A 16,150-nucleotide genomic window follows, 5' to 3' on the forward strand; every position below is an offset into this window, starting at 1 on the left:
TAATATTTTTTTTTTTTCAAATGGGGCATGCAACTAAAGGATACTAGACTCCTGTATTATCCACTACAAGCACTTTTCGATTTATCCTGATGATCGGTGAAAAACTTTCGTAGGGCCGGGTCGGTCAAACTTGATTAATTATTTTTTTTTTAGAAACATGAATAGTAGGGGAATAAAATTTAATTCACATTGTCTATTAAGATTAACTATACAGATCAAAATAAAATTTTTCTATATATTTTGCATCCAAATAAACACATCATCATCATCAAAATTTCAAAAACATATAGAGAAGTGAAAAAAAAAATTAAAGAACACATTATTTATATTATAGCAACTTTAAAATCGTAACTACTATAACATATTTAATAATTATGATTTCGTAATTACTATATCAAACGGATTCATAAATTTGATTAAAAATTTAAACAAGAGATAATAGCATTAAAGGATAATCAGATAATTATATAGGGCTGAACAGTGAACAAGAAAATATATACTCTTTGATAAGAAATCAAAATAAAACTGATTTAAAAAAAAAAAAACCTTGCTTGATTTTTGCTAAGAAATGGCAGGGGATTTTGTTTTAGCAAAATAGTCGACTGCAGGTGAATTTTATCGTTTCCACCTTTTGAGTGTCTAAGTTATTTTTTCTAAAAAAAATACTGAAGAAAATTTTATAAAGAAGAAGAGTAAGTTTTGTGTTTGATGCACAAAGAGGACAACATTCTATGACAACTTTTTCTCAAATTGTAAATGGAGGAACTAATAAAATGCAACAAAACAATTAGTGATCTTCTACACTAAGATTTTTAAAAATAATAATAAAATGAAAAATAATCGAATATAAATATGTTGAGAGAATAAACAAATACGAGTTCATTTGGTTTCTCTGGATACAAACTGAAACTAACAGCTATTGGCTGGAAAAACCTCAGTTGCTTGCTACCAACAAAGAGATAAGTGATGAGACCAAGATTAGGAGACCTGTTGATGATCATGTTCTTAAAATAAAAAAAGAAAAAAAAAAAACAGTCCGGTGCACGAAGCTCTCGTCATGCGTACAAAAGGCTGTTTTCAAAATTCAAACTTATGATCTTTAGGTCACAATGCAATAACTTTACCGTTATACCAAGACTCCCCTTCATATTCTTAAAATAAATAAAGAAAATAATTTGGTTTTTGGACAATTCAAATACAACTTGATCATACTTTGCAATTCTAGAAGCATCAATGCACACTGTAAATCGTAATGAAATCCAAACTATTTTGCACCCTTAAGATACAACAACATAGGGACTCAGTTCCTAAACTCTGTGGATGATAATTACAAAAGGAATAAGAACTTTAGCATCCAGAGTCCTCTGTATCTAGACTCTTCATATTTCCCCATTTTGGATACAAACACTTAGAATGCTGAAACTCCAAGTGAATAATTGACTTTCCTATTGATCGTATGTAAATATCTTTAGGAGTAATTGTATCGAATACATGGGACGAAGTATTTGGGCACTCGTACCCAAGTGTGAGTGACATAATCCAAAACTACCTTGTTAGCTAATATTTAATGTGCTCGGAAAGCAATACTGAAACTAGCCTGTATCCCTTTCTTGCCAAATCCAGCATCTCCTTTATGCATCATTGCGACAAATTCATTGTAATCTATGCGTCCATCCTGCAAAAAGGAAAAGGAAAAAAATGAGAAATTTCTTCTCTTAATGTAGCTTTTATCAGCAAGAGACAATAGTAGATGCCATAAGCTTTACATTATCTTGATCAACTTCTCTGATCATATCCTCTAGCTTCACATCTTTGATACCAAACTCTTCACATGCTTGTTGCAATTCATCTTGAGTTATATAGCCACTCCCATCTTTGTCAAAATATGAGAAGGCAGCAAACAAGTGATCCTCCCTCTCTATCTTATTTAGATGCAAAGTAGCAGCAACAAACTCGCCATAGTCAATAGTCCCACTATTATCAACATCTGCCTAAAATTTTCCAATACCAAAAAACACAAAAACAAAATTGATAAGAAAGAGTTTTGTGTTAATAGACTCAACAGAATCTTATCATATGTTTTGCATTCAACACGCATTCTCAAAACAATGAGGTGATCATGATACATGCAGCATTTGTGGCTGATATTAGGAAAGGAATATGTTTGTTTAACAGAATCCTGATTGTCACTACAAACCATGAAAAGTCTTGCATTTTTTAAATACTTACAGCCTGCATAAGTGCATAAATTTCCGATTCCTTTAGATTAGTACCAACTCTTTCTAAACCAGCCTTGAGTTCTTCAAATGATATTTGTCCACTATTGTCTGTGTCTATCATCTTAAACATTTGCTTTAGGCCAGCAATTTCATCCTCTGAAAGTTGTTCAGCAATTACCTACAAAAGCTCATCTTGGATAACAGGATTTGGAGAAAATGGAGTTTGATGAAAAACATACCATAGCATAAAAATATTGGAACTTTTGAGATCATAATGATGAGAATAGGAACTATTTGGAAAATTCATCTCTGTAATGTTTGCAACATGCAAAAATATGCATGAAATGGCCAAAATTGGTGAAAATGCTGTAATCTTTCAGAGCTAAATGATAACTTCTTCAGTTAATTTGTCCAAGAAACATTCATAAGAAAACATCCTAGCAGTATTAAATTGTAGTACATTTTCCACAATTTCAAAGCTTACTCTTATAGCTATCTTTTTCAGCTTGTTCATTGCAGAGAATTGCTTCAGCCGAGATAAGACAGCAGAGTCCAGAGGCTTATCAGGAGCCACTCCGTCTATCTGAACCCATGGATGACCTGAGAGGAAACCAGGAGCAAACTAAGTTCATCATAGAAATGTTCCTATCATAGGGTTTAGTTGTCATAAAATCAACATTCTCTCCATCTAATATGATGAAATATCTAACAGATGATCACCAGACATCTTTGCTTAATCTGACTCAAAGGTGCATTTACCATGCTAGCTGAATAACAAAACTGTGTGGATGTATTGCTAATCATGAAACAGCGAGAATAAGATCCAACAACAGAGCTACGCTGACCATGCTAGGCAGACTACAAGAGTTTTTCTTTTGGATGTGTTGGTTTACATGCAATAGATACAATAGGATCATACAGAGAAATGCAAATAATCATTCTTGAATACAAGTTGATGATTTTACATAAAAAATTAATGCATCAAAACTAATAATAAATACTTACGCAAAACATCATGGACATTCAATCGCCTCTTGGGGTCCCTAATAAGCATTCGTCTTACAAGATCTTTGGCACTTTCAGAGATGCTAGGCCATGGGTCTGACTGAAAATCAAGAGAGCCATGTAAAACCTCTTCAAATATACCTTGCTCAGTTTCTGTAAGTAATATTCATTTTAGAAGATATTGGTGCAGAATATTATAGACAAATTCATGTATATATGGTAAATATACAAACAGAATAAGTTTGGTAATATATACTCATAAGACTAGAGATGAATTTTCACCAGCCCAAAATGGTGGAACACCACTAAGAAGAATATAAATGATAACCCCAGCACTCCAAATATCGGCCTCAGGACCATAACGCTTTTTTAGGACTTCAGGAGCAACATAATAAGGACTACCAACCACATCCGTGAATATCTCTCCTGAAATAGAGAACTTGCTCATCAGTGAACTGGAAGAAAAAATTCCATAGATGAGATCTCCATGAAATTAGAGCAGATTAATAATGTATCATTGTGTTATCATGCATTCTACGAGATAAATCATACCTAAACAATTTCATGCTATCTAGGATACTCAAATTGTATGATTCATTTAGATGCTGTTAGATGAGTTTATGCATTTGAAAGCACAACAGTAAACACTCTGTAACTCAAGCTGGGATAAATCCCAAATAAAATATAGTGACAATATGAACAGTCAAGTTAGAGTATTTCTATTTTACTTAGTGCCATTGTATTTACCCGAGGCAACATTTATGATGCCAGAAAGTCTAATTCCAAACTTGAAACAGTTGCACTCGAATTTCATATGAAATGCTTTATTACCAATTCTTCTAAATATATAATGATCTAACCCCATATTTAAAAGATTTAGAACATCAAAATTCGCATGGATGCCAAATCAAATTCTTATATGGCCAATTATGGGTAGCTGATGAATTCTGTATCTGAAGTTTCTGATTAGTGCTACAATCAAGATGCGAGTCAAGCTTTCATGAATCAACTAAAATGCCTGATGCTCTAAGATAATTCCTAATTTTCATCATGAAAATTCAAAATGAAAGATGCTGCAAAACTGCTTATGATTAAAAATAATATGCAATTCAGACCAAAATCACAAGCACAAAAAGGCAAACATGAACCCCAAGATTCATAAGAACATCAAAACTAACAAGAAGAAAACTTAAAGAACAAGATACCTGGTCGGAAGAAAATGGATAATCCAAAATCAATGGTCTTAAGAGGTGAATCCTCCATTTGGTTGACAAAAAGAAAATTTTCCGGCTTCAAATCGCGATGCATGACTCCCATTGAATGACAAGCTTCTACAACACCTAGGATGACTCTTGCGAGCTCTGCTGCCTTTCTTTCTGTGTAATGCCCCTTCTGAATGATCCTGTCAAACAGCTCTCCCCCAGCACACAGCTCCATGACAACATGAACAGCCACTGCGTCTTCATAAGCCTCCTTGATGGAAATGACGTTTGGATGGCCGGCCAAATGATGCATTATCTGGATTTCTCTCCTTACATCCTCCACATCCTCGTCCGTCGTCAACTTTCTCTTCAAAATGGACTTGCAAGCAAACTCCTTACCAGTTGTCTTCTCTACGCAGAGATATGTAGTACCAAATTGTCCCTGTCCGAGCTTCCTACCTAAGCAGTAAAGATCCTTCAAATTTTCAGTTTGGCGCTTCAATACGAATTCTGCCTGAAGCCCTGCGACACTGGAAACTCTCTTGACATGGGTGGGCCTCTTGGGTCGGTCCGTTGACGATCTGCTAGGTGCCCGCTTGGCTTCCACTTCCCGGACCTTTACAGGCTTCGGCTCATCTTCATGGATCTTAAGCGGTTGGGGCGCTTCGGTGCGTTCTGTAATTGGCGAGGGCGAGATCGAGGAACCCTCGCCGGAGGGTTTGCTATCAGAAGCTGGAAGAGCGTCCTGATTTGCTCGGCTACGCCATAGAGTAGCGGATAATGATTGGAAGAATCCATTTTTCGATAGGCTCGGCCCAATACACGCATTCCCCATCTTGATTCAAGAATCAATATTCCCAGTAATGCCTCTTCAGCATTGGATCGAACTTCTCGTGGGATTCCAGAAAAAACAAAACCCCACGCCCTAGGTCGATCAAATCCCTACCTCTGCTGCAGCTTCGAAACAAGACCACATAAAAATTGGATCTTGCGACAATGATGTGCATTCAACCTTAACAAACCGATTCAAATGAAGAAGAACGAGGAGGAATCGACAAAATCTCCTTTAGGCATCAATAGGCGATTCAAAAACATTTGAAGAACCGAAATGAAACGAAGGGGGAGATGGCGACAAGTCCCCCGTCCGATTCAGAATGGCCTTGTCTTGCTTGCGACGAATCCTGCGAAGGGAATGCAGATCGGAGGTGATCTCGCGCCGGGATTGGTACTCGCGAAGAGGGGAAGGAGCGCGGGAAGAGGAGGAGAACGGAAACGGGAAGAGGACGTAACGTGGTCAACGGAAACCGGCAGTTTTTTTTTCCTTCGCCGATTTATTCGGCTCTGTCACGAAGCAAAACGCGTCTGGGGTTGAGAAAACAAACAATGATGGATATTAATGAATTGTTTTTATTTATTTATTTAATTAATCAGTCAATAATTTAAGGCCTACAACCAAATGAGAAATGAAATGAAAAGAAAATTATATCTATATTTTTTCTTATGATTAAAAAAATATGTATCCAAATGAATCATGCTCTACAAGTACATAGAAATTTTAGAAAGCAACAGATGCATGATCAATAGTTTTAAGTTAATTTTTCCTCCTGCTTAGTCAACTAGCTGCATGTCTCCCCACCACTTCACCAGCCTCTGCTCTTCCACATTTCCTAATATTATTTCTAAACATGTAGAATTTTTAGATTTGATATTCGGATTGTTTCAGATATGTACATAGATATTTATTTCTAAACATCTTTGTTGTCGACAAATAAGTCCTAACTTGATAATGATGAGATTCACTACAATTTCTGAATTTGACGGCTTAGTACTCAGTTGGGTTTCTTTGGGATTCTCGGAGTGGCGTCAATGAACATTGCAAAATTCCATTACTGCTGATCGGGAGATTAATCTAAACCTTCCATTGCCATTGCCTGGTGCTGCGGAGTCTCAGCTATCCCTTCCCGTGAGTTATAAATCTTGATAGATACTAATGTTTGATGTTATACTATATGTATAATACTTCTCTTTGATTATATTCTACAATCAATGATAGAGGATACTAGACTAGTGCCTCTTGGCTTGCTTAATTTCATTACAAATTGTTCTGTTGCGGTCAGCACAGTTTTTTTAAATCTTTTTCTAAGAGTGATTATCACATTAGCAACTTCCACAATGTGACATTTGAACCTGTTCATCTTACAGGTAGGTCCTAGTATATTGGATTTGAGAGCTTCTGAGGATTGTGATACAGATGCCAGTTACACCCCCCTTTTCACCTCCCTTGGAGGAGTTCGCCCTTTTCCGAAAGATGAACAGTCCACCCTATGGAAAAAGGTTTGCCTCACAGGAGTATCCAATTTGCTAAAGGGCGAAAACTTTTTGCTGAGAGCGATCCATTAAGGCATGCCAAGAGATGATGGCAGTGAGAGATGCTCTTCCCAAAGTGATTAATAAAGTTATTCGGATAGCATCATTTTTTGCTCTTATACGCCCTAATCACCGCGACACTTACTCAATAGCACCTAATTAAATCAGTTGAAACATAACGACAAAAATTATGATGCGAAGTAAAGCCAATCCAAGCATTAACAAACCCAAAGATAGTCAAGATTCTGCTCAGTACATTACATTGCTAAAATCGCAACCGCAATTTAACAGAAGCAGGAACAAAAAGTAACAGTAGATTTCGAGGTATTCGTATGTATTCTGCTTATTGCTGTGCACACTGCACTCTCTGGGCACCACCTCCAGGGGCGTCGTCATCTTCCTCGTAGGCTTCCTGTGCCTGAGCTTGCTTCCTCCGCATTTCTTCCTCAATATTGACATCATGTAATGTTGTTTCTTCGCACTCATCTAGCTCCATGTCAGTCATCTGTGCACCAGGCTTCGGCGGTAGCACTGCCTCGAGGGCTTTGCACTGATCTGGTGTCAATGAATCAGGGAAGTCGACACTGAAATGGATGTACAGCTTCCCTTTCATGAAGGGCCTCTGGTACATAGGCATGCCCTCATCGTTTATTGCTTTGAATTGATCTGCAACAATCATTATTTCCAAGCATTAAGGATGCACCGAACCAATACCGTCAAATACAAACAGATTAATTGCAGACTTTAATGCTTACCAGGCTTTACAACTTCACCGGGATTCGACTTGATAAGCAATTGTCTGTTATCCAAATGGGTCAAAATAAATTGGAAGCCGCAGAGAGCTTCAGTGAGGGATAGTGTGTGCTCATAAAAGAGATCGTCACCCTTTCTCTTGAATTTTGGGTGTTCCTTTTGTTGAAGGACAAACACAATGTCTCCAGTCACTGTCTCGGGCTGCAAAAACAAGTTTGTATAAACTACCATCGAATGTTCAGATCCTAACAGATTATTTGAACCATTGAAGGAAAGGGAATAGAACATACTGCTTCATCTGCCTCTCCAGGGAAGGTTATCTTTTGGCCATTCTGCATACCCTTCTCGACCACAACCTCCAATACTTTCTTTTCCTGCACAACCTTCTCACCTTTACATTTTGGACATCGGTCCTTCTCATTGATCGTCTCCCCAGTCCCCTTACATTCATTGCAAGGGTGTTGCATTTGTTGTATCATGCCAGGCCCCAACTGCCGAATTGTTACCTTCATGCCAGAACCTTGACAGCCAGAGCACTTAGCCGAAGCACCAGACTTAGAACCCTTCCTGCAAGAAATTAAAATATGAGTAAACACCCGTCTGCTAAAAATGTGTGATATTAGCAATTGTCGCAAGTTGCATAATAGATAATTCACCCGCTGCATTTTTGACAGATGACATTCCGAGAAAGAGACAGCTTCTTAGAAGTTCCATTGTACAGATCTTCCAATGACACCTTAAGAGGATGGATAACATCATCTCCCCTCCTTTGCCTTCGTCCACGGCTGCTACCACCTCCTGCACGTTAGAAGTAACAAAATATTGAGGAACTAGCACCAGACTTTTGGATTATTTATTAACAACAAGAGGGAGGTCCAAGCATACCTCCAAAAGGACTCCCTCCAAAAAATGACTCGAAGATATCAAATGGATTGTGGCCGCCGCCGCCGCCGCCCATTCCCTCCTTCAGGGCATCTTCACCATACTGATCATAGATTTCACGCTTCTCAGGGTCACTTAGAACCTCATAAGCCTGAGCCAATTCCTTGAACTGTAAAAACATAATAGATCATCATTGCCTCAAGTCTGATTCGTGATATGAATTGGCTACCTCAACTAATAGATCTAGAAACGTCTGAGGAAAGATAGGAACAAACACCATTTTAAAAATTCCAACTAAGAAATCTAGGCATCCAAGAGATTGTAGAATAAATCTACATCACAAGCTTGCTTGTTTGGGTGAAAGTATTAAAATATTGATCACATTGCCAATATCTTGGGGGGAAAAAAACTAGATCTTAATCAAAGAACCAAAGACCAAACACCCGTTATTGGAAACTTCAGTAAGAATGTAAGATTAGAGAAAAACAATGATGCACCTTAATTGATCAGAAGGCATGGTTAGATGGCCTTTAAACCTATGAATAAAAACCAAATGCAGAAATTACACTTTTATTCATAAAGCCATAATGTAAAAGAGGCAGCTTTCGCTGGTTTTCAGATCTACGTAACGACGTTCAGCCTTTGCACTCAGGGAATCCTAAATTATAACCCCAAGAATGGAAAACAAGAAAAGTACCGCTAAAACAGCAGCCAATTCATACACGAATAAACATTAGTAGCAAACAGCATAAAGATGGAAAATTTGCATATATAACAGTAGCAGACCAAAATAAATAATAATTAATAGAACAAAGAAAATCTATGCAAATAAACACAGATCGCATCGACTTACAAAGAAAGATCAGCAAATCCTTACCTTCTCGGGATCGCCTCCCTTATCAGGATGGTTCTTGATAGCAGCCTTCCGATAAGCCTTCTTGAGATCCTCTTGCGAAGCTGTCTTCGGAACCCCAAGGACCTCGTAGTACCTGGTATTATCGCTCTTCTTCGGCCCCCTCCCAAACATCTTGCCGACGAAATCTTAACCGATCAAACAAAAATCGGGAAGAAGCGAAAAAAACACAAACTCAGTGGCCTAGTCGTCCTCCAATCTGTACAATACCCACTGCGGCAAGGCCTAATCACTGTGGCAAGGCCTAATCACGCCGACGGAGGAAGAGGAGGAAGAGGCCGCGATTGCAAGAAACCCTATCGATGCGGAGGTAGAAAGGGTCAGGGGCGAATATATGGCTCTGGGGGTCGATAAGAAGACTCTAGAAGGAGGCATAGGGAAGATCATCGACCGTGTGATCTGAGATGGATGGCTGGTTTATGGTGTTCTAGAGGTTTCCTACTTTCCTTTGGTCTTGGCGTTGATGTGGAAGATGCTTGAAGGAACGGTCTGTTTAGCGCGTGTCTGACGGAAAAAGTATTTGGGGTATATTTAATCATTTTAATAAATTCAAAGATTTGTAATCAAAATTAATGGTCTTTTACTTGACGTCAGCAAATAGATGTCATTCAAAGAGGGATAAATGTAACTGGGCAAAAAGTAAAAAAAAAAAGAATAAGAATATTTTTTATATAGTTATTATCATCAAAATCATATATTTTTATTTTTATTTTTATTTTTAATTCGGATAAATCTAGAAATGCATGTGTCTCATCACTCAACAATGTTCTTGATTCGGATGGTCTTCTCCGGGACTTTATCAATGCAAAGATTATGTGGTATTATTTCATCTTCCGAGTTGGTCTAATTTTTAAGTAGTTCTGAGTTATCAATCCGTGCATCTATCGAACTCTTAGTGTGCAGCGGTTACTCAAATTAAAGGATAGGATAGTTATAGCAAGACCTCTTAAGGATCCTTTAATAACCCATGAACACACCCATTAATAACCCCTTATGAGAAGTTATAGGATTTTATCTATAAAAGTAAGGGAAAGAGAAAGTATTAGGAAATTCTTTAATTTATGTTTTTCTATATTCTTCTATCCTATTTCGATTACCATCAAACTTTCATAACAGAGGGTCGATCTCCGGGGTATCACTATCTAGGGTTAACGTCTCCGCTATGCACTTTCCACCTGTGTACCTGCATTTACCTCCCTCCATATCCGTGGGACCGGCTCTAGGGGGGCCACTGATGTGGCGGTTCCACATTTTTTTTAAGCATCAAAGTATTGGGTGTCTCTATGCGTATTTTAAAATTTATTTTTATAAAGCATACGACGGAAGCATAATAATTTTCTAAATTATTACATTACATACATCACACACATATAGGATACACAAGCACAGACATAATCATAGAAAAAAGCTTCGTTTAGTAATTATACATTCGAGTTCGTAATCGAATATTGAAGAGGGTATTTAGCTAGCCTCTATCAGTATCTATGCTGAGATACCTTCGAGACGACTTCACATAGTCACGAGCTTTGTCTCTGTTTTGGTACTAGCTAAAGAAGGATGACAACACGATCCGAGAGAGAAACAACGACTTGATTTGTTCTCGGTGGCAAAAGCAAAACGACGACACAATATCAAGAGAAGACAACACCCTTTTGCTGTTGTACGATGGCACGATAGCCCTTGGTTACTGTCCAACAACTGGACAGTTCGTGTCTGACGGTTGGGAGGTAGGCAGTAGGGAGGAAGCCGACGACAAGCAAGTGGACAACAACTCTTTGTTGCCCGATTGGTTGTGCTACTGTTTGGTGACCTTATGGCCACTGTCTTTCTGTTGGAGAGCTGACAACAAGGAGCAGGTAGCTTGGAAATGGCCTGACAACAAGATGAGGGCGGCGACAACTAGGATGTTGACGGTAAGCATGAATCAATAAGCTCTTTCTTGTTAGTTAGGACTAGATAACTAATAAGGAAAGCCCTAACCGAAGGTTAGGCTAGTGAGAAGTCTATTTAGTGATTAGTCTTAACCGAAGGTTAGACAAGAGTAAGTTCAAGCAAATCAGGAGTGACCAAATGTTTGGTAAGAAAAAGGCCTAACTAGAGGTTAGGTAGGTGAGAAGTCTACCGAGTGATTAGTCATAATTGGAGACTAGGTAAGGAAGTCTTGGTCAAAGGGATTGGGTAAGAAGTCTCGACAGATCGAGGATATCGAGCGAGAAGTCCTAGGGGTCGAGGATACTAGGTGGAAAGTCTAGATAGGTCGAGGACCTGAGGTCTAGCGAAAAGTTATGGGTCAAGATCAAACTGAGTAAAAGTCCAATCGGATTTGAAGGACTGGGGCTTGGCAAAGTAAAATCTTAAGTATTAAACCTTATGTAGTAAAGTCTTAGAAGAATTGATCTCAAGCTAAAGGTAAGTTTAGTGGATTAGGTAGGCTTACAGTATTACGTGAGGTTGTTTGCTTGTCTTTTATATGACTGGTTTTGTAGGAACTTGGAATTGAAAGCAAAACATAGAGCAAACAAACATAATTAGATGTAGCTGGACCAAGTTCGAGGTGAACTGGACTTGACTCGGGCCAAATCTATCAGAGTCATAGGTTTACGAGGTCTGTTTTTTCATATTTTTAGATTTTCGTTATTTGTTTTCTCGATGTGACTTTTTGAGATTTTGGGACCAGGCTGCGACAAGAACTTCCAAGTTATAGGATGTAAGTTTTATAATTATAACCACATATTATTGTTAGTCCTTATCTAGTTGTTTATACCAGGTATGAGATGTGGTCGATCAACTGCTAGTTATTGTCGCGGTTCAGGGCGACCACAGAAATGACCTATCGAGATAGAGGGACCTGAATTGGTTGGCCAAGAGGTGGATTCTTCTAAGGATCCTACTGACGTTGAGACTATTAGTCGGGGCCAGACCCATCAGACTCACAGTAGAGATCAACTACGTTCGCCTCATGGGATTCCTCCTATTGCACCACCGGTGGTGGATAAGGGATTTCAGTCTCAGAGGATTCCTTCTGCGATACCATCTATAATACCGACACCTACTACTACTACCGGGTAGGTGATGGATAGAGCTCGTATACCATTGCTGGCGAGGTTTGTAAAGGATCGCTTTACTTTGTTTGGGGGCGATGTTGATCCTTGGGTTGCTCGTAGTTGGTTGAAGAATTTGGAGGGAACGTTCGGATATATGAACTGTACGGATGAAGAAAAAGTGGAATTGGCTGCATATCATTTTCGGGATCAGGCTATCACTTGATGGGACATGCAGAAGATGATCTTCGGGGAGCAACACGTTACTTGGTCGGTGTTTCGGGATGCTTTTGAGAGGTAGTATTTCCCCGCTACATTTTGCTTAGCTCATCGCCAAGAATTTCTGAACCTCAAGCAGGGTAATCATTCTCTGATGGAGTACAACGCAGAATTTAGTAAACTGGCTGAATTATTCCCTCGCCTGCTGGCTCAGAATCATGATCGGATGCATCAGTTTACTTAGGGCCTTGCGGATTAGGATGCATATATACGGATTAGGATATCAGGATTTTCAGGTAGTTCTTATCGGGAGGTATTAGATCGGGCATTATTCATTGAGATGACTCAACAGCAGGTGACTCAGGAGAAAGGTAATGATAAGCAGATGTCACAAGGAATAATGGTCAAGACTTGCTAGTTACTTTCGGAGGATCTCCTCGGCCTCAAAAGTCAAGGCGAACATTGGATGGATCTTCTTGTCCCCCCTCAGTGAGACCGGAAGAATGACATTAGTAGAACTAGCTATTTCCAGTGCGGCTCGAAAGGTCACCCCAAACCCAATTGTCCATTGGACCATTCTATATACTTCTATTGTAAGCTTGCGGGTCATGAGAGTCGGGATTGTACTTTGAAGACTCAGTTGGAAACTATTAAAGTTACCTCTCAGGGAGGTCGACCCACCCAGCCATGGCAATAGAGAGGACCTCAAAGGACTCAGAGTGCTTCACGTCAACAGCGATCGCCAGGCCCCCAAGGGCAGGTATATCATATCCAGAGTCAGGAGTATCCAGTGATGCCAGCGACCACACAGTACTTTGCCGCAGCATCTCCTCATCAGACATATCCTGTACAACAAGACCCTTCCCTTCCATCTTAGCCTTATCTGGAATTCTAGCTGCAACATCAGCCTCAGTACCAGCATCAACAGTAGGTTGTCGTACCTCTGATTCCATCTTAGACTATTCCAGGGATGTCACCAACGAGCGCAAAGGTGGGACGTGTTTATGCCGTCACACGGGAGGAGGCGCAGCAGCCCGAGGGATCGGTCTTCTGGGGTATTATTTCACTTTATACATTTATTGTAGATCTATTGATAGATACTAATAATTCTCATTCGTTCATCTCTCGGGTATCTTTGGATAAAATCAGGGTGTTACCTACACAGGGGACACATGAGTTAGCAGTATCATTACCATCTAGCGAGGTAGTACTTATTATTAGTCAAGAAGTCAAAGGATATTCTTTGGACTTCAATGGTCAAACACTTGTGATGGATCTACATGTGTTGGAAATGGTGGAATCCCGGGCATGGTTGGCTGGTCATAAAACATGTCATTTGTTGTTTAACGCATTTATGTCGTAAATTTGGGGATCAAATTTTTATTAGAGGGAGAGAATGTGAGATACGGTAAATTAAATAATAAGTATTATTGGAGAAATAATCTTTTTGGATTTTTCAAGAATTTTTAGAAATTTTTCAGAATTTAAACGAAGTTCGTATGACTGTTTAGGAGATGAGTTACTTAGATATAAAACCTGTTTTGGAATCACTGTTAAGAGAGAGTTGATTATGGATTACCTTAAGATTAAATCAATCAAATCCTACTTTTATAAAGGGTTGCTACAATAATCCTAGGTCTAAAAACATTGTTTCCTCTCTCTTGGCATCTTCTCCCGACTTCGCCGATCAACTCCACTGCTTAATGCGTTCCTCCGCACTCGATCGTGTCAGCACCGGCCAACCTGCCGCCAATCGAGCTTCTTAATTCCTTCCCCCTTCACCTGAAACCCCACCAATGGTTCTTCCCATCAAATCGTCACCCCGCATAAGATGATCTTCAGCAAAGGGGAAAATCTGAACCCTAGCTTCGCTGGATTTGGTGGTGGTCGACCTTTCAGACGATTATTTCTTGCTCATGTACCTTGATTTCGAGCTACAACTGTTGACCCCATCCTTGTCGATCTCAACAGTAGTTTGATGTGTCTTCTGTCGGAGAGAAAAATTGTTGATACAAAAATTGAGTAAGGCATTTCGATTTTGGATGATAGATTTGTAGAGATATGAGTTTCGATTTCAGTATAGGTTATGTGTGTTAACTGGGGTGGTTGTTCTTGACAGTAGCTCCAGCCACGGATCAGTAGCTTCACAGTGGCTCCAGCCACGGATCTCTGACGGCAAGCACCATCGGCTAGCACCTTCCGGCAGCCACTCTTCTTGGCAGTGGGTCAATAGGGGTGACATTGTTGTAGGATAAGATGATGGAAACTCGATTCTTGTTTTAGTGTAAGTCTGAATTGATTAGGGATAATTAAATCCAGAGGATTGTTTGAAATGATTGAGGGTAGATATTGGATTTAATCTAAGGTTCGGGTTAGATCCAATGAGTTTAGTTAACCAAGATTAATGAATGAGTTAGGGTTTCTTGGTTTAATAAGAATTTTAATTTAGTTATTGGATATACATGAGAGTGGATTAATTATATGCATGTTGTTATAGGACCTTGATTTACGATGAGTCACTTGACGTGGGGATAACATTGGGCACGCGCTATATTTAAGATGGATATTTTCACTTTGTTTCTCTTTAGTACTTTAACTTTAGTGCATGAACGATATTTGGATAGCTGTTGTATTTACCTTGACTCCACTCATGTTTTTCTTGTGCTTGATACTTATCTACTCGATCTTTGTAATAATCAAATCTGTATCTATACAATCTCTCGTTGTTATCCGTATATATATAGCAGATACTAGATACCATGTTTACCTATTGTGATTGATGTTTACTCATGTATCTTATTGAGCATGTCGGCTTCATATAGCATACCTGATTTTTGTTTATATATGTTATAATTGCTACATTTTGCATATCATGTCATTTCATGCATGCATGCGACCACGTCACCCTTGTGGCAATTCTTATATGGTGATGTTTGAAGGTTTTGGGGCTAGTTGACACTTGGAAGGCTTAGTGGCAAATTTGCACTATTTGGAAGGCTAGGTGGCCATGTTTATACGGTGATGTTTGAAGGCTTTGTGGCTAGTTGACACTTGGAAGGCTTGGTGGTAAATTTGTACGTTTTTTGTGATTTTTTGACATTTGAAAGGCTTGGTGACATTTTTGATTTGTGATCGAGACTTCTAGAGGACACTTGGCAATGGGTAAAAAGAAGAAGGGTTTCAAATATTCTTCATTGAGTGAAACTCATGCAAAGATCTCATTTGAAGAATCAAGATTTGCTAACATGGAGGTTGCAGCGGCTCTGGCTATTGGTGTTTCATTTCATGTGGTTGGTGTGGCTGATGCTAGGATTGATGACATGGCTGCTCATAGGTCCTATGTGGCAAACACGGTGGAATGTCAAATTGATGATGATCATGTAACTGGTGTGGCTACTTTGCCACATGGGACATCGGAGTTTCCTCCCCTATGACAAACTCAAGGATCACCATCGTCGGATGTGGTGGAGAAGACCCTGTTGGAATAGCAACCTCCGGTAGCAAACAATCTATCAGAAGAATGCAACAAGACTGCGGGAAATGGAGAGG

The 16,150-nt window shown here is 39.2% G+C and overlaps 2 protein-coding genes across 2 annotated transcripts; both read right to left on the reverse strand.

The window, feature by feature from the left end:
* Window positions 1-1,241: 1,241 nt before the first annotated feature.
* LOC121979684 (calcium-dependent protein kinase 10-like) lies at window positions 1,242-5,748 on the reverse strand. Its single transcript, XM_042531674.1, has 7 exons — window positions 4,430-5,748; window positions 3,507-3,650; window positions 3,225-3,377; window positions 2,704-2,819; window positions 2,230-2,397; window positions 1,767-1,991; window positions 1,242-1,675 (listed from the first exon to the last, which is right to left on the reverse strand). The coding sequence occupies exons 1-7, from the start codon at window positions 5,259-5,261 to the stop codon at window positions 1,565-1,567; spliced, it is 1,749 nt and encodes a 582-aa protein (XP_042387608.1). The 5' UTR covers window positions 5,262-5,748; the 3' UTR covers window positions 1,242-1,564.
* A 1,236-nt stretch (window positions 5,749-6,984) lies between these two features.
* LOC121979703 (dnaJ protein homolog) lies at window positions 6,985-9,671 on the reverse strand. Its single transcript, XM_042531693.1, has 6 exons — window positions 9,306-9,671; window positions 8,432-8,597; window positions 8,203-8,344; window positions 7,837-8,113; window positions 7,549-7,747; window positions 6,985-7,459 (listed from the first exon to the last, which is right to left on the reverse strand). The coding sequence occupies exons 1-6, from the start codon at window positions 9,453-9,455 to the stop codon at window positions 7,137-7,139; spliced, it is 1,257 nt and encodes a 418-aa protein (XP_042387627.1). The 5' UTR covers window positions 9,456-9,671; the 3' UTR covers window positions 6,985-7,136.
* Window positions 9,672-16,150: the final 6,479 nt, after the last annotated feature.

This window comes from Zingiber officinale, chromosome 1B, assembly GCF_018446385.1.
Source record: "Zingiber officinale cultivar Zhangliang chromosome 1B, Zo_v1.1, whole genome shotgun sequence".
Classification (NCBI taxonomy): domain Eukaryota; kingdom Viridiplantae; phylum Streptophyta; class Magnoliopsida; order Zingiberales; family Zingiberaceae; genus Zingiber; species Zingiber officinale.